We start from the raw sequence: 21573 nt of genomic DNA on the forward strand, positions 1-21573 counted from the left end.
AGCCTAGGAGTAATAAAAAACCGGCTAAAGCGTACAACTATCTATCACAATTTACGAACTATTTAAGATATAGACTTTTCAAGACAGATTTAGCTGGACCATACTCACCTCAGTCTTTTTTACATACATTCATTACATCACATAGGTACTCGGTGACACAGACTTGTTCCGCTTTAGAAGCACTAACATAGATACGTACGTCATTGATAATATGTTGACAGTCATGATGAGGATGATCAATACAATTATTAAGATTCTATGTTGGCTAATAATAATTATAGCCTATAATAAAGTTCTATTATTTTTCGTAAGCACATTAGACAAGCTACAATTTATGCTGAGCAAAACATAAAACTACGTACAAAAATTCAGCAAAATAAAACAAAATCTACAATCAGCGTATTTTTTATTAAAATCTAAAATAAATAACATTGGTAACATGAGATGCTGAACCTGCATCAGTATTTACAAAATTTGCAGGGGACATTACAAAAACATTAATTGCTACTGTTACAGGATTCCACATTAATACATTCAATGCAATATATGACATTATTAGGGCCGGGACACAAAAACACGATACGACGTCGTGTCGTGGGAATCTACGACGCGCGTCGTAAAAAACTACGACACGACATCGTATCGTAGAAACTCACGTAGAAATTCAATGGTACGACGTCGTACGATGTCGAGTCGTAGTTTTTTACGACGCGCGTCGTAGATTACCACGACACGACGTCGCATCGTGAAACGACGTCGTGTCGTGTTTTTGTATCCCGGCCCTTAATGTATAAATGTCACATTTTGCACTGATTGAACATTACAGAAAACTTGCCGAGGATATGGGAAGGAAAAAATGACACATTTAAATTTAAGGACATTTTAAATTTGTGCACCTAACACAGTAGTCATTTTCCATCTTCCCATTTGAGGACATTACTCAACATTTTTAAGGAGGGAAATTCTGGCATTTGGCAATACAATACTGGCATAAATACGTTACAGTGGCACAAAAACTATATTGAATTAGCTATTTGATCAACTGATAATAACAAAAATTCAACTCGTAAAAAGTTAAAGAGATTATGAATATTCCGGCCCCCGCACTCAAAAGTTATAAATCTCACATCTTGTCTCTGATTTAAGGCCAATATATTTGGGGACAAATGTATTGGCCCTAACGAAGCATATCACAATATATCACGTTTAAGACTTTGTGCGCAAGATATGCCGCGGCGCGCATTTATGCAGGGGCAGACCGTAAATTTTAAATAATTTTTGTTACTAATAGTCGACAATAAGGTTTAGCAGCGGCCGATATTACCTATGATGTTGTTGACGACTTCGGTGGAGGAGGCGGAGCCGCCGACGTCCGGGGTCAACACTCGGTCGACGTTGATGGTCTTATTGACCGCCCGCTTGAGAAGGTCCGCGTGGTAGAAGTGACCGAGATGGTCCAACATGTCAATCGACGCGTTGATCATCGCGATGGGGTTGGCGACGTTCTTGCCGGCTATGGCCGTACCTGGAACACAGATTATTAACTCAGGTAAAAAAAACACAAATGCACGACCTTTGTTATAAACGAAGCCACTTTATTTAGAGGCACTTATGCCCACAAAGCTATTTTGCATAATTTTTGGTATGCGACTGTATGAAGGGTTGAATTTAAACAGGTTGTGGGATATTGCGTGAAGGCCGCAAAGGAAGACCTTCCGACCGAGCGAGGTGGTATGCTAGGTCAGGCCGAAGCCCACATGATTCATTTCAGCTTTCGTACTTAGAAAACTTCGATAGCGCGATGCAGGAATGTGGCGCTAATTGTGGGTACCGCCACAAGGTCACTTTTGGATTTTCATAGATCTTTATCTTTTATTTCAGTTTGAGACTGTTGCTGTTGTTGTTGTATACTTTACTATTATCTGTTACTAGTATCTTGTGGCGGTACCCACAATTCAGTGGGCTCCGGCCTGACCGAGCATGCTATCTCGCTCTGTCGGAAGATCTTCCTTTTCGGCCGCCACTAACAACGTTAAATTGGTGACCACCGACAAGAACACGCATCCTTCTGGACATCAATCATTACCAACACTCCCCGTCCATCCGCACCACGTCAGCAGACATCAAGCATAACCGGGTCGCCTCGACCATAAGCCGCGTTAGGCTTCCGCGCCGGTCGAACCCGTGTCTGGCTTGAACGGGGCAGCCATAGGCTACAACGACCGGTCAACAAGCAGAGCACGGGGTCCCTCTCCTGGTCATTGCACGCGTAACTTTGGCCCACACCTGACAACACAAGCGCATCGAAGAATACCACAGGTCTTCGGGGGGGGAGTGATGTGGCGGTACCCACAATTCGCCTAACATTCCTGCATCGCGCTATCGAAGTTTCGGAGAACGGCAAGATATATACAACGTCTGAAATAACGTCAGTGGGCTTCGGTCTGACCGAGCATGCTATCTCCCTCGGTCGGAAGATCTTCCTTTTCGGCCGCCACGAACAACGTTAAAATCTCATATACTTCTAAAACTAAGTATATGAGATACTAGTAACAGATAATAAGTCTGTTCCATTTGTAATACATTTATACGTGGGAGAGCCATGCTTCGGCACGAATGGGCCGGCTCGACCGGAGAAATACCACGTTCTCACAAAAAACCGGCGTGAAACAGCGCTTGCGCTGTGTTTCGCCGAGTGAGTGAGTTTACCGGAGGCCCAATCCCCTATTCCCTACCCTACCCTATTCCCTTCCCTTCCCATCCCTACCCTTCCCTATTCCCTCTTAAAAGGCCGGCAACGCACCTGCAGCTCTTCTGATGCTGCGAGTGTCCATGGGCGACTGAAGTTGCTTTCCATCAGGTGACCCGTTTGCTCGTTTGCCCCCTTATCTCATAAAAAAAAAAAAGCTTATTACCAGTATTTCTAGTGCCAGGCTCGAAAACTGAGTAATGGTCGCCATAATTTCTGCCGGAGAGCAGACCTGCCCCACCGAGCAGACCGCACACCACGTTTGACACGATGGAGCCGTACAGGTTCGTCATTAACATCACGTCGAACTGATGAGGTCTGTAACAAGAATATTTATATATTAAAAGTTGTGACTTGGGTCAAAAATATACACATTGGTGGCAATTTTTCAGTGTTTAGAAGTTCATATTTTCTGTTTTTAAGCCAAGTTTATTTACATTAGCCTTTCAATAGCATTTCATAGCATAGCATTATATAGGGTAGGGGATAGGCCCAATCCCCTACCCTATTCCCTTCCCTACCCTCCCCTATTCCCTTCCCTTCTCTACCCTCCCCTATTCCCTTCCCTTTCCTTCCTTACCCTCCCCTATTACCCTGTTCCCTCTTAAAAGGCCGGCAACGCACTTGCAGCTCTTCTGATGCTGCGAGTGTCCATGGGCGACGAAAGTTGCTTTCCATCAGGTGACCCGTTTGCTCTTTCGCCCCCTTTATTTCATAAAAAAAAAATGCCAAATAAATAAATAAATATCATTAAAATGTTACTGTAAGGGAGATCGCCGACGACAGACTTTTTGTGCGATCTTCGGCGTCTGCGGCGCCCATACATCCGGCATGGTGCGGCCATGCCGACTGTATGGGCGCCGCAGACTCGATCGCACAAAAAGTCTGTCGTCTGCGATCTTCCTTAGTTTCATAAACATGACTAGTGCAAAGTAAAATACTAAGCAACACCATCTCATTTATGATAGCCTAATTACTTACTTAGCTACAAGTTGCATGCAGCAGTTGTCAATGATCATGTCGTTGTGTTCGATTTCCGGGTACTCCTTGGCGAGGCGTCGCGACGTCTCCAAGAAGAGACCGTCAGACAACTTCATGATGTTTGCCTTGTGCACAGTGGTTACCTGCATTTGCAACCCAAATTATTAATTTTCATGGCTATGGTATTATTGTATCATTACCAAAGATCGGAATTGGGTGTGTGAAAATACCTAAAGTTTGCAGCGGGACATAATATGGAGCTGTTACAACCACTTAAGTTAAACCGGTTTTGGATTTTACCGGTTCAGTTTTATATTTTTTTTTAACAGGTCAAAAAAAGATTAAAACCACAATAGCATTTTGCAGACATGTAAAATTCTGTGTTTGGCCGACAAAGAAAAATTGAGACTAAAAAATTAATTTAGAACTGTATAAGCAGCTTGTAAATGTTTATAGTTCGGTGTTTCAAAGGTAAGGAACATGTTAAAAAAAAATACAAAACTGAACCGGTAAAATCCAAAACCGGTTTAACTTAAGTGGTTGTAACAGCTCCATATTATGTCCCGCTGCAAACTTTAGGTATTTTCACACACCCAATTCCGATCTCTGATCATTACATGCCTATTGATTTTATTATCAGTAATTATACTATTTGCACTTAATTAAATGTTGTGTGAGCCTACTAGCCAAAATGAATTTTCACTTACAATTGTATGATATTAAAGAAAATTGCTTGCCTTCTTCCTGCCGTTCCTCCTGGCGAATTCGAAAGCGAACCTGGCCACCCTCTCGGAGTTGCTGGCGGTCACCACTTTCATGGACTCAATTACACCCTTCACTGACTCATGCTCCAACATGGCATATTCGCCCTCCGTGTTTTGTCTGCAATATTATATTTTCACATTAATTTAATTAATTATATTACATTGAATTACTAAAACATCTAACAATTATAATAAAATATAAACAAAAAAAAAATATATAATTTTTTTTTTTAATCTAATAAAACAAATATTAAATTTACAATACATTTACTCAAAAATTTAACATGAAATTTTGGCAAAAACTCACAATTACATAATATTAATCTATACTAATATTATAAATGCGAAAGTATCTCTGTCTGTCTGTCTGTCTGTCTCGCTTTCACGCCAAAACTACCGAACCGATTGTAATGAAATTTTGTATACAGATAGTCTAAAGCCTGAGAAACGACATAGGCTACTTTTTTACTGGAAAAAAGCGTTGTAAGGGGGTGAAAATGCGTAAATTTGTTCAAATTAAGTTAGTTCCAAAAATTCAAAATAGATGGCGCCGTGCGTCTCCTACATCGCGCTAACGCTTGCCCAGAAGTCGTTCTATAAGAGGTGGTATTATCGTATTGTCAATTTTACTCGATTGTTATTTCTTTTATACGTTACTTATTTTTTACGTTACTTATTAAAATAGTACTTTATCTATGCAGTGACGTAACCTTAAACCTATCAATGATAAATAGTTTATGCAATGATATTCTACTAATACAGGTTTGTTACGTCCATACTATTTTCCGGCTTAAATCTCTTCCGAACAATTTTCAAATTCAAAATAGCAGATATTGACAAATTTGACAGATAAGTGAAACAAAAGATACGAAAAACCATTTACATAAAAGAGACAGTTCTATTTTTAAACGTCCAATCGTATCGCTGTCTCTTTCTTCGCCTGAGCTATGACGAAAATTCGATTTTTCGAGATTGTTCGAAAAAATAATTGAAAATGTAAATAATCGAGGTATTTATTCATAGATAAAGTATTATAGTATATTTATTGCAATCAACTATCAAGACATGTGGTAAGAGATTCCATGTGTTTTGTTTACTTTCGAGTCATAATTGGTACATTTTCGAAACACGCACGACGTCATTTTCAATTTATTTAGGTAAGACAAGACGCGGCACGTTCGTGACTGCGCTCGATGCAGACTAAACAACAGACGGCCCAATTGGGCCGTATTTGAAAGCTTCACAACGCGCGCGGTGGTAACATAATATCTGGTTTGAGTATTTCATCAGTGTAGTTTATGGGTAAAGTTGTGTAATTGGGGGGCTAAATAAACTTAAAAATTTGGCATAAAATATAAAGTATAATTTAAAAAATTGAAATATTATATGCACACTAATAGGGTTGTTGAGGAAGTGATTATGAGGAAAAGGAGGAAGAGGAATTTTCACGCGTAAATTTAGAGGATGCGGATGAGGAAGAGGATGATAGGAAATTATAAATACTAGCGGACCCAACCCAAAAGTCTTTGTCCTGTCTATCCATAACTAGGTACATAAATTACACAAAAAATAATAAAAAAGGGCATTTTCCAGTGGACCAAACTATGAATCTAAACCATTCTCAAAACACACACAATAAAGAATCATCAAAATCGGTCCAGCATTAATTGCGGAGGAGAACTTCAGTAACGAACACAACACACGCACAAAAAAAAAGATGGATACGCGACGCGCATGCGCAGTGAAATTCCTCATTAATTCCTCTTAAATTTTGAGGAAGCAATAGCGGAAGAGGATTTTTTTATTTTTATTTATGAGGATGCGGTAACGGTTGAGTAAACCCAAAATATTGTGGAACTTCTTCATTATGAGGAAGCGGAAGAGGAATCCTCAGCAACCCTACTGACACTGCACAGCTGTTTTGATTTAAGGGGTACCAGGGTTTTTTTATTAAAGCTTTTGACACCAATTTTGTTGACATCGCGCGCTATAAACTGAAGTCCACGCGAACGAAGTCGTGGGCAACAGCTAGTGATTAATTAAAAATACAATGCCTAAAATTTTTCCATACTGTTATTTCAAACAATTGAAGTTTTTCACATAGATAAATTTTACCTGATAATTGAAATATCAATGTCCTTATGTCTAGTTTCAACTCCCGGGAAAGACTTGCAGTTGAGGACATAAGCGTACATGTCCAATTCATTACGGAGGGCAACATTTCTGGAGGTCACATATGCCGCTTCACTTTTAGTTTCAATGTTACCCTGTAAATAAGAAATTGTTATTCATAGTTATTAACAAATACACTACAGTAATTCTAATACAACTACAATAATCTCTAAAGGGTATCTACTTGTATACAAATTACAAACACAGAAATACAATGGTAATGTGATACTCAAACCAAAAATGATTTAATCCTTCAATCGTGGAAAAACCAGACACAATAGCTTGTCTATTGTTATCACAGCTGAATATGGCTGCTTGGGAGTTACAGCATTAAATTCATAATTTTGTAAAAACATTTCTGACTGAGCATACATATATTTATAGAATTCTCAAATGAGTACAATGAGTTTCAATTGTGCTTCATGTAATCTGAAACTATATGTTCACATTCATGTGATCACAACAAAATATTAACTTATATGCAATGCTCATATAATATTATAGTTCAGCGTTATTAATTCTAAGATAACAGATTTTTTACTTAAACATTTTACTTAAATACATCATAGTTTAATTAAACATACACATATAACAAATATTTACCTTTAATCCAACACCATTCCTTTTGATTGTAGTAATAGCATACTGGACATCATCATCATTGTCTACAGTTGGATCTATGTCAACCACCTCGAAATCAATAGGTGCACCAATATATCTAAAAGCAATAAAAAAAATTAGACAAGAAAAAAATTGTTCTTATAACCATAAGTAGGCTTGCCAGACAACTGGATTCAGACAGACTTTGTAATATGCTATGTACATTACTAAGTTAGGCTTATTGACAGTGGCGTAACTATAACATTCGGGGTTCGTGGCAAATTGATTGGGCCCTATCAGTAAAAATCGTAATGTTAATAATAAAACAATGTATAAAAAATGTCTGACCACACGGCCTCTTGGGCCGGGGCCCTTTTGGGTCGGGGGCCCATGGCATTTTGCCAGCCCTGCCATATAGTTACGCCACTGCTTATTGATTGTGACTTGCCAGATTTTTTTAGCATAACAAACAATTAGAAAGAGAATTAATGATACACAAAATATTTTGCATCATGAGTGTATGAGTGTTAAATTAATTGAGGACTAATTAAAAAGCCGGAAGGACTTGAGGATTGACATTATTTGGCACAGGATTGGCACAGTCTTATTTGCATAGCACCCCTAAGTATACACCCTGACTTCCCAACTTGTTATCTTTTGGGTCCAATTTTTCAATGTGTAAAATATTATAGTTCTATAAAATTCTTATTAGTTAATTTGGAGTCAATTTTCTAGTATCAGCTGTTATAATATGAGGTTGTTATAAATGTATCCAGTGTAATTTTAGATCCAACAATACTCACTTGAAAATTTCCCTGACGTAGCCCATACATTCAGGTCCGATACCTCCTCCAGGTAACATAGTAACAGCATGCCTTCCACCGTATTGGGCCTTTGGGATGTTCTTTTGCTTCCTTATCACTGGGGTCTTGTGTTGCATGTCAAAGTCGGACAGCTGAGCTGGGGCAGGTGCTGAACTGAGGTATGCCACTCCTCTTAACTCCGGCAAAATCTTAACCTTTGAAAGGAGCCTCACAGCCATCCTGTTTTAGGTTTTTTGCTATTTATTTTACAGAAGGTGCACAAATTTGTTGGATAACCACAGGAAGTGGAAGAGTGAAGACGAAAAAAGTTACAAAGTACAAACGTTAGATGGCGCTGCAAATTCAATCTGTCAATGTCAAATCATTATTGCCATATAATAAAAATGCTCACCATAGACAATTATTAGAGGTATGTTAAAAAAATGTTCTAAAAGTTGGGATTTGGAAAATGTCTTATGTTATGTCAATCAAGATTCAGAAAGAATAATAATTATGATTGATGATTCTAAATCACGCTGCTATATGTGTTGCATGATGGTTTGAAATGGAATTTGCTGGTAAATGTTTATAGAAGAGATTCTTTTTGTGTTTCTCCGGTTAAAGTTTAAAGTTTAAACACATTGAAATTTGAAACTTTCAAACTTTTGTTGTCATTAAATTTTGTTATATGGCAACACCTTAATTTTTTATGACTTTGGTACTCGAGCATGTCTTTGGACTGTGATCTCTGGTTCTTTTCGCTTGTTCTTCGGGCTAGGAACGGGCGTCCATTTTGCTTCGCCATATTGAATTTGGTCGGACATCTTTGGACGCCATGTTTAGTCGGACATATTTTATAAACATTTTCGCGTAAATTTCAAATATTTTTCGGCAGTAAATAACGAAGTATTTTTCACTCGAGTGTGTAGTGTAAATTGTATAAAAAATTGTCTGAAAATATTACGTGTCTGCTCATCGCACCATATTTGTCTCCAGGGGGCCGAGCAGCTTTTGTTGTAATCTAAATAAAGGTAAACTATTTCCATTGAAAACATTTGTACTTTTTTGACACTATGTAACAAATATTGCAATTTCTCTGTATTTACGTTAAAAGGACTCGGTCGAAAATATTACAACGAAGGACAAAGCTAGCAGTTACGTAGAGAAAAAATTTGGCGTGGTCGTTTTGTTTAATTACCAAAAAATATAACAATTGACCCGGCCGGTGACGGTTCGTCACACCTGCCGGACTGTTTTACTGATATTATTATGTTTTTCGCAATTCTATATCATGTTCTAGTTTAATTCAACAGTGGAAATGTGTAACGATAGCCTTTGTTAATTAATTACGCATGTAGTTTGGCTTGTAACGCGATATTGCCGCTGGTTGGATACGAAACGAGTTCGTATGTTTAACGCCCTTCCTTATCATCAACGAGCAGCTAAACGCTAATGTTAGAGTTGTTTTTGTTTTGTTTACAATTCCTCCTTATGTAACGGTATTTTATTATGTACTGTTTACTTTAAGGAACTTACCAATTAATAGTAATTGCTTTTGAAAGGTTGTTGCACTATGGTACAATAAATCAAAACATATAAAAAATGTTTATTATAATAACAAAATAACTTTAAATAATATTAACATACACAGTCGGTAAAGCTGACTATCTGGCCACTTTCGTATTTGGCGACTAGCAGCCGACTAATCGGCTAGTCGGCCAAAGTCATGATAGACACGTCTCTAATTAGCATAACAACTAACAAGTCGGAAGACAAACATTTTCTGAAATAAACCAAACTGTTCTCCAGGTGAGAACAGTTTGGTTGCTTTCCAAATTAGAAGCAGTGACCTACCACATACATTCTATAAGAATAAAATGATAAGAACTTAAATTATTTTTTCCAAATTTCAAATAAAACTTTGTTATTTAAATTTTAAACTTGCATAATATGAATTAATTTGTGATATTGTTTCACACTTATGCAACTTTACTTTGAATATATCTCTTTCAGATTGCTGTCCAAAATGATGAACCAAGAGATAATGTGCGAGGTGGAGATCGGCACACATGGGATGGTAGAGATAGATGGAGATGACCAAGTGGGTGTCAAAGTAGGTTTAGTTAACTACTGACTATAATATAGCCTTTATTTTCCCTGAATATAATTTTATTTTTAATTATACTTTTAAACTTTAATGTTATGCTTGTCTGCGTTAATGAGGAATAGAATCAATTTTACCAAATTGCTACATAAATTTCAAATTTAATTTTACTTACTACATACTATTCCATGCTTGTTCTTTAATCTTATATTTCATTGAATTGTTTTTCAGTTTTTTTATTATAAAGTATTGTTACGTGTTAGGGTTCAAAGGATTTGAAGAGAAAGATCTGCTGCCTCTCTTGAAGACCTTTTTCACTACCACTAGATCCAAAACACTAAGCACTATCACTGTCCTAGGTCGTAGCCAAGTCGTAGGTTTCACTGGTTCACTCACTATTGATCACTTGTTTTCACTCCGAAGTCGCCTTGACAATCGTTAGAACTGAACTGTTTGATTGGCTCGTCGACCTGCAGCTATTTATATGGGCCAAGACGAATTCTGGAAAGTTCCATTCTTGATCGTACCATTCGCACCATTCGCATAATAACAATAATAATAATATCTTTATTTCAGGCCAAATAGCCCATATGGTAACAGAACAGTTACAGATTACATTATATATTGACAATAAAAAATAAAAATTATATAATATACTACTTACAACACAAAAATAACAAACAAACAAAAACAAATGTTTTAGTAACTTGGTTAGTGCATAATAATAAAGTTTAAGTAATAATATAAAGAGTTAGTATTTGTTAGTTAAACAAAACTTTAATTAACCTACTTTTTATTACTACTAAGGTGCACACTTGTCCAGTATTTCTGAAACGGGCTGTCAATTTTTCCAGCTAACGATCTGAGGATACTATTGGTACTATTTCGAAGTCTTTCCATTGTAGATGCATGCATAAACAAATGTGGATTGTTTATAGAAAATACGCGCATAATGTGATTGTACACCTAACGCCATCTAGTATCCCTCGATAACTTCGCTGGTTTGACGCTAGATAGCACTATATGTCGTAAGTCCGTAACAGTATGTCAAATGTAAAATATGTTTCAGTATGAGGAAATAGAAACAGGCCAGTATGAGGAATACATCACAGACGATCAGTATGAGGAGGTTGAGGAACATGTCATTGGAATGCAACATCTAGAGGAAGGTTTGTTCATTTATTCAAAATTTTTGTTTACAACATCTTGTGTAATGTTGGTTCATATTTTATTCAAAATTTTTGTTCACAACATCTTGTGTAATGTTGGTTCATATTTTATTCAAAATTTTTGTTCACAACATCTTGTGTAATGGTAAAAGCTATTGTGTAAGTCATGCCTTAATTCATGTGGTCATCTTTATCATTTGAAATTTGTCGGCCTGGCTGACAGATTACAAAATTTCAGTTGGTAGTGAAGAAGTGATTCTGCCTGGTATTTCTGGTGAGGAAGTTCTACACCCAAGTGACAGTCCATATGTGGATACAGTGTACCCCCAGCCACCTTCTACAAGCAGGTACACCTTTTAATTTATATATTGTTGGCGTTATCAGCAGGGCTCGGAAACCGGTTGCAGAACAAAACCGGTTTCGGTCATTGACCCCAAACCGAAATCGATTTCGGTTAAAGGTTGCACTTTACTGGTAAAAATCGGTAAACGCAGAATACCGGTTTTTCTTTAATTTCGGTTTTAGTATTGAAAATTAACCGGTAATTTGCCCCGCGCGACGTTGCCACCCCATGCGCAAGCGAAAAGTAAGATTTTGCAATTTGCATCAAGGTATACCATGGTTGAGAAGGTGCTGACGGAACTGATTCCTTATAGATACAAGTTTGGGGGTTTCAGCGTTGTTTTAAGAACGGAAAGTATATGTTAATGTGCAAATTATATTCATCAGAATTCAGTAACAGTAATGGACATTGAAATGACTATGTAGTATCATAGTATGTATGTGTGCTGTAGGATGAATATTATGATTTATGCCTGTTATCGGCAACCATCTCGTTTCAGACAATTTTGATTTGATTACAGAATGATTATACAGATTTTAATAGGTAATTAGTTTTCTATTAGGTATTTAACAACTATCAGTTAAAAAATGTAGTGTTTATTTTTTATTTTACTCGACTTAAAAAGTGTATTTGTTTTATAGTCTAAGTCAGCGGCAGGCAACAGGCGGACCGCGGTCCGTGTGCGGACCGCGAAAGGTCGAATTTCGGACCGCGAAATATTGTAATTTTTTCACTTCGTGGAGCCCTTAAACATTCTACTTCCTACTAATATTATAAAGGCGAAAGTTTGTTTGGATGTATGGATGTTTGTTACTCTTTCACGCAAAAACTACTGAACAGATTTTAATGAAACTTTACAATAATATAGCATAAACATCAGAATAACACATAGGCTACAATTTTAAGCGACTTTCAAAATGGGGGAGGTGTTATGTTCGTTTTTTTATGTTCAACGATTACTCCACCGTTTGTTAACGAATTTTCAAATTTTTTCTTTTGGTATTAAGGGTATCATCTCAATTTGGTATTATATTCACAAAAGTGGTGATCTAATGAAGGATCCATAAGTAATCAAGGGAGCTCCTCAAAATTTATAGGAAAACATGTGGTGACTTCGGTTTCTGAGAAGTATTCTAAGCAGCTACAAAAAAGTAAGATTTTGCACCGAGGTATACCTGGTATACCGTGGTTCGGAAGGTGCTGAGAGAACTCCTGATTCTTTATAGATGCAAATTTGTGGAGTTTCGGACGGAAAGCATATGCTACTATGCAAATTACATTCATCATCATCATCACTACCATATTATACCATGCATCGTCCCATGATTATGAGCCTATTATGACCCTGTTATTGGTACTTTTCATAGTCTTTTAGATCGAGACTCGAATTTGTCAATCTATAATTAAAAAAAATCTATACTTTATTATTATAAACCTGAAGAGTATGTTTGCTTGAACGCGCTAATCTCAGGAACTACAGGTCCGATTTAAACACTTATTTCAGTGTTAGATTGCTCATTAATCGAATAAGGCTATATATTATAACGCTAACCTAATACGACCCAAGAAACTCAGGAAAATGTGGGAAAAACGGGGGAAATATTAGAAAGGGTTTATCTCACGAACTACTGGAGCAATTGTTATGGCAATATTTACGTGAAGGGAGTATAGCTATTTTTTATGGGAAAATGTACGGTTTCTGTAAAATTCCTAATTATCGCGGGCGAAGCCGCGCGGGACATCTAATATATTATACAAACATACTTAACAAGATCACGCCATAAAAGTTAAAAAAAAAACTTTGTTTATAATAATTTTTTAACTTGAACAAAAACTATAAATCCAAGTAATATTGTCAAAAAAAATTTGGTTTCATTTATCATCACATAATTGTTTTTATATCAATAAAAGACACATGTATTAACTAAAAAAAAATTCCACCATTTGTTTATTAAAAATGTATAAACAAATGGACTATTTCTATGCTTTTAATAAAAATTTTCTTAACTTTATGCTCTTGAAAATATTATGATTTTTAGAAACAATTTTTTTTCATAATAACAATATTTAATTGTTTATAATCGTTTTTTAAATATTTCTATTGTTAAAATTAATATTGATAGTGAAATAGGCTGGAGGCTGGAAGGTTTCTGAAGATAAAAGACTTTTTGCGAGCCTAGCCTTCGAACTTCAAAACTATGCACCGTTTTGTGACGGGAATGAATCGGTAGACAAGATATTTTAAGAGCCCAGAGATGCCTAAAATAATCCCTGACCTGATCCTGGATGGTGATGATGATGATGATGAGGGGGTGATGACCAGAAGTGCGTAACAAATCATACAAATGAGGAAAATATGTTTGTCAGTATTAGCTCAGGACCTTCCTTCGGTGTTTCAAAAAAAATCAGGAGGCCTACTACAACCTCTTATAGCAGTATTATTTTAATCTTACTTTATGATTTCGTACCATCACCTCTTAAAAGTAAGATTACTTTATGATTGTTCCGTCAAGACGTTTTGTGACGTCATGTCCCAATATCATTCGCTCTCAGCGTACCACGAGCTACATTTTAACACCGTTTGACAGATGAGCAAGATTACTTTAACGTCAAACTAGCGATCTTAAATCCGCTGTGAAATATCAACTTTTTTAAGATTGTTTTGCATTTTTTACTGTTTTTTAGTAAAATTATATTTGAAAATTGAGTACGGTACGACTTTAAATTACCCATATTATGTATTAACAAAAAAGTCTTAAATTTATTTGTATTTAAAGTTAACCATGTACATAAAAAACGGCTTTTGTTTTGAGATAACCAATGAATTAAATATTTACGTACCTTCTATTTACCTTATAATAGAAAATATCGAAACAGTCTTCAAAGTCGCGCAACTCACACACCACTTAAAACTTTTTTGTTTTAGCGTACCACAACAACACTTCAAGTCTTAATTGGGTTTCAGCATTAGTTTTTCAACAATTTCACTATTTGATTTAATTCCTATTGTTAACAATTTAGCGCTGAATCGGTTTAATTTATTGAAATATTTATGTTTAGTACCATTCAAATTCTCTACAGTCACTAATAAGTTTTTTCTACATTTATTTAGACTAATTAGACACTTCATTTGTTTACACAATCGTGTGAGAGTGACAAAACGCTTTATAGCTGCTATCTCGCTTCCACCCATGACAATTCATTTGTTTACACAATCGTGTGAGAGGAACAAAGCGCTTCATAGTTGCTTATCTCGCTTCCACCCATTGATAAATGTAAACAAATAATTTGATATCGTTCGTTCTTTCCCATCACTTAGCAGGAATAAAACAAGATTGTTTTCATACACCTTAAAAAGTTCATGGTACGAATCAAAGTAAGGTTATTGTAATCTTACAACAAAGTGTTCTGGAAACATGATAGTTTTAGGAAAGGTTGTGGTAGGCCGCCTGGGGCCCTATTATGAGCTCTTAAATCCATTCACTTTACGTCCTTATACAGTCAAATAAGGACGTAAAAAGAATGGATTTAAGAGCTCATGATAGAGGCCCTGGTCATCAAATTGAATACTTAATTGTTTTTTTTTATCTCGATCACAATTCACAACCATAGTGATATTTAAGAGATTTCGAGACAGAGCAGCAGTTGATTGATTTTTTTAGTTGTATAAAGGCAAATGAAGGTTATTGCTTATTGAGATTAATTATCATAAAGCATTCTAACAATTCGCATAATAAATACTTTGTTTTATTCATTTCTTCAACTTAATTTTCATTTTTAATTTGTGGTCAGTAGAGACCCCATGCGACTACTTGTGTGAGTTTTTTGATGCGCCATTTGTTAAACAATAGAAATATAACAAAAAACGATTATAAGCAATGAAATATTGTTATTAAGAAAAAAAGTTAATTCTAAAAATCATAATATTTTCTAGAGCATAAAGTTAAGAAAAATAAATTTTTAAAAGCATCGAAATAGTCCATTTGTTTACAATGTTTTTGTAAACAAATGGCGGAAACATTTTTTTTTTAGTTAATACATGTCTTTCATTAATATAAAACAATAATTATGTGATGATAAATGAAACAATTTTTTTTTTGACAATATTACTTGGATTTCTATTTTTTTGTATAAGTAAGTTATAAAATTATTACTTAAACAAAGTATTGATTTCTTTTTAAACTTTTATGGCGTGATCTGTATGTGTATAAAAAGGGCTCCACGAACTGAAAAATTTTTACAAAAATTATTTAAACATTTTTTTAATGTACAATGAGGACGGAAGTTAGAGAAAATTTCGTTAATTAACATTTGTCCAATTTGTTGAAAAATTAACGTTAAGTTAAATTTCCAACGGGAGCGAATTCTTTAAAGCGTTCGGAATACACCATAGGTTTTTTAAAATTTTAAATTAATATTTAATACCTTAAAAAATAATCAGTGTGACGTGCTCGGGTTTGAAGCCGCACGCGCTACCTAAAAATGCCGCGCGGAGGCCTATTACGACCGTTAAATTACGGCGTACGGCGGGCACACGGCGCGGGCGTACGCTTTTCGCAGTAAATTTGTAACTAATCCATGGTAATCTACTCGACACAACTGTACACGCTCGAAATAAAAATAATACTAGCAGCGCTAAATGAGGTGGGCGCACGCGGATTCGTAGCCCGCGGCGGTCTTTCAACGCGTGCGCCCGCGCCCGTATCCGCCCGTGTTTTAGCGTTGGCCCTCAGGGCCGTTACACAAAAACACGATACGACGTCGTATCGTGTTTTTGTGTCCCGGCCCTTAGATCTCTGTATGTCAAATCTAACATTTTTTTTAAATTAAAAATTAAAATAAAAAAAATAAAACATTCAATTAAAAAAGATAGGTGAAAATAATTGCGAAATTATCTTATCACCACTCCCAAGCGGCCCAAGCGGGCCGCGATAAGTGATAAAAATAGATTTCCAAGAAGCGCGATCGAAGAATTAACCGGTTAATTTGGGTTTTCAAAATCGTTTGTGTGTTAGTAACCGGTAACCTTTACCATTTGGGTTACATAAAAACCGTTCGCTTGTTTAACCGGTAAATAAAAGAACGATATATTTACCGGTTTTTAACCGAAATAAACCTGTATTTTCAAACCGGTTCCGAGCCCTGGTTATCAGTTACAGTTTCTGTGTTGAAAGTTTAAACAGGGTTTAAAGTGATAATTATCAGTGATAATTATCATGATATTTTCTTGACAATTATCACGATAATTATCTTGATAATTATAAAAATTTTACTTATTATATTTGTACTAAGTTTAATGAGTGACATTTCTTGAAGTAGCTCGTGCGTACTCGTGCGTAGGTTCGGGACGCACACCTGTATCCGAACACAATTTTCCGCTCTCGCGCGCGCTGTCAACTGTCACCTTAGTGAAATAACCTCAAAATTTGTGTCAAAACAGAACAGCAAAGATTGTTTTGTGTTTATGTGAACATAAAAAATCTTAGAATATATATATTTTTGTAAAAATTGTGTATTGAAAATGCCAAAAAAAAAGATGCTGTTTGGAGTGATTTTGAATGGATAAAATCAAAGAACACTGGTCTATGGGCAAGGTGCCGAAAATGTAAAAAGGAAATGCAGGGCATCGTAAACAGGTTGAAAAAGCTTAAAACTATTTGTAATGCTCCAACCACAGCACCAAAAATTTTGATTCATTTAATTTTGATTATTTTATTCACAAAATTTTCATACTTCTAAAGTAATAAAAAAGTTCCTAAAATTATAAATGCCTTTTTTCTTCACTACACAACACAATTTAACTGAAAATATAATTTTTAAGCCAAAACTTAAAAAATTAAGTTGCCGGTCCGCATGGATAATTATCATGATAATTAGCGAAAAAAATAATTATCTTGATAATTTCGAACCCTGGTTTAAAATTAAATTGAGCAAGAGAACATAATATTACATACAGTATGGTTTTGTATTCATGATTTATAAGTGACTCTCAATTTGGCACTTCTGTATGAGATTGCTTTTTCTTTCAAACAGAAAAGATGCTACTATAAAAAAGGTTCATTTACTCAGGAGTGCATATTTAATTCTTCAAAGTCAAAACCATTTCTAGTAAATATCTGTATTTGAATATGTACTCTAATGAAATTTGTTCCAGAAGAGGTCGAGGGAGGCCCCGGGTAGGATCTAACAACTCAAACAACATACATCATCTGCTTCCTATAGGTGAGGGTCAAAAATTATTATCTAATCTTAAATGCCAACAAGAGTAACGAGATATATGTATCTATTCTAGAAAAAAGATAACACTTAAAACATTTTATAGTCTATGAATTGGAAGTGTTATGTTACTAAAAAGTAAAATATTTTAGGTGAAGTGCCAATGGGTGTAGTAGAGAATAATGCACCTCGAGGACCAGCGCGACGTTGGGAGCAGAAGCAGGTCCAAATTAAGACAATGGAAGGCGAATTCTCCGTCACTATGTGGGCTACAGGTGAAGATGATGGTAAGTTTATAACTTTCTCTCAAAACACAATATACTAGATGTGCTATATGATAATTGAAAGCACATTCTTTTGCATTAACAATAGTATAAAATTTAATAGCAAATATTATTTAAAACATATGAAAATGAGAGCTCCCAATTTGTATTTCAGATGATGTATCCAATCCTGAACCAGATCCTGACTACACTGAGTATATGAATGGCAAGAAAAATGTACTGGGCAATGAAACAATGCCAGGTAAATCTTGCAATTAAAGAAATTTATCAACAAAAGGAAGTAAGTAAGACAAAGTAAGCATTGGATGCTACTAGCACATATAGTGCACATGTCATTAGAATATTCATAGAAACATTGTCAAAGTTCAAACAAAACTTTTTGTTTATTGCATAAAGTTAATATACCTAGCTGAATAGAGAAACAAAGGCCTGAGCAAGAGAGATGTCACTATCAGTAACACTGCGTGGTAAAAAGAGACGTGTGATACATGACAGCAGCACTCTGTTTTTGACGTCCAGTCGGCACGTGCCGCACGTTGACAATTTAATCTCATAGAAATCATGTTCAATCATGCTTGTGTAAGTGTATACGTACACATATTTTTCACACAGATGAAAACCAATTTTGGTTTCGTTTGACAGCTCGAGTTGCTCTATTCCGCTAGGTATATTAACTTTATGGTTTATTGTCTGTGCTAGTGCTGCCTCTAGCATGAAAACATTGCAATATCTAATTAATATTTATTTTTATTTTCAGGATTAGATTTATCTGATCCGAAACAACTGGCTGAATTTGCAAGACCAGGGCACAAAATAAGACTAAAAAAACCCTCCCCAGAATCTTCAGATAGAACCATAGGTAAATTTTTATACTAGTAATATTATGCATGATGTTTTTATTATATTCATGCAATTTATAAAGGAAATTGTTAAATTACAGCCTGCCCACACAAGGGATGCTCCAAAATGTTCCGGGACAACTCTGCTATGAGAAAGCATCTGCATACTCACGGACCCAGAGTTCATGTCTGTGCTGAGTGTGGTGAGTTTCTATTACTAAAATTTGTAATATTGTAATGAGGTGGATTTTAGACACGCACAATGATAAGACTCGCTATAAAAGCCTACTTTTACTATTAGCAGCATATTGATTCACAATTTTCGGTTAGATTCTGATTAGTGCGCGGTTATTGGTCAATGCTTAACGCGGCGAACTTTTGTCTAAACTCTAATCTAAATCGAAATTACACATTTTAAATCAGGCCTTTTAAGTTAACTATGTTGCATTTTTTGCTTACAGGAAAAGCGTTTGTAGAAAGCTCAAAGTTAAAACGACATCAACTAGTTCATACGGGAGAAAAACCCTTCCAATGTACTTTTGAAGGCTGTGGAAAAAGATTTTCTCTAGATTTCAATTTAAGGTTAGTTTATTTAACTTTCTACCTCACTTAAACATTTTATTAATCATCAAAAAGTATCATTTAATAGAAAAACTAAAGTAAAAGGTTGTTTTATGTGTGTAAAATAGATGATATAACATAAGCTTTGTATTTTCTTTTCAGAACTCATGTACGGATTCACACGGGAGACAGGCCATATGTGTGTCCGTTTGATGGTTGTAACAAGAAGTTTGCACAAAGCACCAACCTCAAGTCTCACATACTTACCCACGCTAAGGCCAAGTATGTATATCTGTATCTGACTCCACACAATTGAAACTTGAGCTGAAATTCTAAAGTATGGTGTCCATCTAGTTAGACCATTGTAATTAATACTGTATTATCTTCTTGTTTCTTTTCCCGTATCTCCTTATACTTGGATATGATGAAACTTTGAGTCTTTGGAAGTCTAGACTCTAGATGAATGCAATTTGTTTAATATTATCTAAATATCGTAGGCAAAGTACTCTTATTTATATTTATTAACGATTATTATTCAATACTCATTCCAGATCCAGGAATTCACTGTCCAGGAACGGCGGGAACGCATACGAGTCGGCGAGAACCACACCCCAATACGTCCAGCTCGAGGTGTCACCCGATGACTCCAACCCACAACTCATATTCTACACCCATGAATGAGATTAAAGTGAGAACGAACTCTTCCCTAGTGAAGCAAGAGAATGTGTAAATAAAATATTTTTAGATGAAAACCTACAAATTTGAACTGAGTGTGTTACGTGCATGTAAAATGTTTAAAAGATTTATACATGCTGAGAGCTGTGAGAACTGATAAAGTCAGTTTTGTAAAAGATATTGTACAGAAAGTTTTATACAATGTATAGTTTGTAGATAGCTAGTCTTTGGATAGGGTGGGCTTAGTGTTGAACGTTGAAAAATGCTTTCTATGATTTTAAGATAAACCAGTTTTAAGTTTACACTTAGTTAAGATTATTTTTTTCATATTAAAATAATATGCTAGGCGTCTTAATTTTGTGAAAGCATTTGGTTCATTAATTAGGCTGCGTTATCGTTAAGCGTTTCGGCAACGTCGTTGGAGCGCGCGCGTTCGAAGATGTAACGAACGAACGGACGAACGGCGCTGCTCAAGCGCGCGACTTTGAACGCTACTACCACCCCCATACATCTTCGAACGCGCGGCGCTCCAACGGCGCTCCCGAAACGCTTAACGATAAAACAACAGCCTTAGAATAAGGGTAAACAAAAACTCAGATGATCGTAAAAAATAACGATTATTGGTAGAAATTATTTTTATTCAAACGTAAGCACAAATTCATAAAATGTGAAGCGCATATCATTCAAATCAAAATATAAGTGATAATATACTTTAAAAAATAAATGGAATTCTCTTTCTAACCCGTAATTTATGTAATATTATAGTGTATCTGGTGGTTTTTAATCAAGTGCCCAAATTATATTATATGCCAAAAAGAATACTTGTAAAATAGTTTTATAATTTTAGTGTCTTACAAATCTATTATTTCAAAATAAAATAATCGCTGAATCCAAAAAAATCAAAAGGAGTAAAAATTGTTTATCTTGCTTGATTTAGATTTGTTGTGATTTCCACATGAGGTTTTTGTGAATGAATATTTAAAAACACTGAATATTACGCTACAGAGCCTACAGTACTTCACAATATTGTATTTATTATTTTAAAAGGATGTGTCTATTTTTATTGATTTTCAGCCTGTATTTATGCTGAATAATATTTTTGCGCCACAAAATATTATGATAAGTGAATATCTCATGAAGTTATCCTAATGTACTTGTAACTCATGTCGCTACAACTACACGAGGACAATACATGAGTTTCATTGCAAATGTGACCTGAGGACTAAAATGATTTGTTTATTTTCTTTTAGATATAATAATATTTTCTTTTAGATAGAATATTTTTCCCCAACATTTGCAATAAAACCATGTTA

General features: G+C 35.5%; 2 protein-coding genes across 5 annotated transcripts; one reads left to right on the forward strand and one right to left on the reverse strand.

Moving 5' to 3' along the window:
• Positions 1-916: 916 nt before the first annotated feature.
• Positions 917-8409, reverse strand: LOC121726824 (isocitrate dehydrogenase [NAD] subunit gamma, mitochondrial-like). The gene is made up of 7 exons (XM_042114383.1): positions 8070-8409; positions 7270-7384; positions 6610-6761; positions 4468-4612; positions 3731-3873; positions 2916-3067; positions 917-1525 (listed from the first exon to the last, which is right to left on the reverse strand). The coding sequence occupies exons 1-7, from the start codon at positions 8306-8308 to the stop codon at positions 1305-1307; spliced, it is 1167 nt and encodes a 388-aa protein (XP_041970317.1). The 5' UTR covers positions 8309-8409; the 3' UTR covers positions 917-1304.
• A 422-nt stretch (positions 8410-8831) lies between these two features.
• LOC121727021 (transcriptional repressor protein YY1-like) lies at positions 8832-20625 on the forward strand. 4 transcript variants are annotated; one of them, XM_042114691.1, is made up of 12 exons: positions 8832-9100; positions 10083-10182; positions 11243-11342; positions 11566-11689; positions 17840-17907; positions 18054-18188; positions 18340-18426; positions 18943-19044; positions 19126-19227; positions 19486-19606; positions 19748-19867; positions 20137-20625. In XM_042114691.1, the coding sequence occupies exons 2-12, from the start codon at positions 10096-10098 to the stop codon at positions 20264-20266; spliced, it is 1176 nt and encodes a 391-aa protein (XP_041970625.1). In that variant the 5' UTR covers positions 8832-9100; positions 10083-10095; the 3' UTR covers positions 20267-20625. The 4 variants fall into 4 exon arrangements, with proteins under 4 accessions (XP_041970625.1, XP_041970627.1, XP_041970629.1 ...); XM_042114693.1 differs by having other exon boundaries at positions 17843-17907; XM_042114695.1 differs by having other exon boundaries at positions 11581-11689.
• The last annotated feature ends 948 nt before the right edge of the window (positions 20626-21573 follow it).

This window comes from Aricia agestis, chromosome 5 (genome assembly GCF_905147365.1).
Source record: "Aricia agestis chromosome 5, ilAriAges1.1, whole genome shotgun sequence".
NCBI classification, from domain to species: Eukaryota; Metazoa; Arthropoda; class Insecta; order Lepidoptera; family Lycaenidae; genus Aricia; species Aricia agestis.

Bases quoted from the DNA above. Each gene is read 5' to 3' on its own strand.
- LOC121726824 (XM_042114383.1), bottom strand. From the start codon at position 8,308: ATGGCTGTGAGGCTCCTTTCAAAGGTTAAGATTTTGCCGGAGTTAAGA. The intron at 7,385-8,069 runs GTGAGTATTGTT...TATTGCTTTTAG, and splicing joins TACGTCAGGGAAATTTTCAA to ATATATTGGTGCACCTATTG. The intron at 4,613-6,609 runs GTAAAATTTATC...ATAATATTGCAG, and splicing joins ATTGATATTTCAATTATCAG to ACAAAACACGGAGGGCGAAT.
- LOC121727021 (XM_042114691.1), top strand. From the start codon at position 10,096: ATGATGAACCAAGAGATAATGTGCGAGGTGGAGATCGGCACACATGGG. The intron at 10,183-11,242 runs GTAGGTTTAGTT...AATATGTTTCAG, and splicing joins ATGACCAAGTGGGTGTCAAA to TATGAGGAAATAGAAACAGG. The intron at 19,868-20,136 runs GTATGTATATCT...TACTCATTCCAG, and splicing joins CTTACCCACGCTAAGGCCAA to ATCCAGGAATTCACTGTCCA.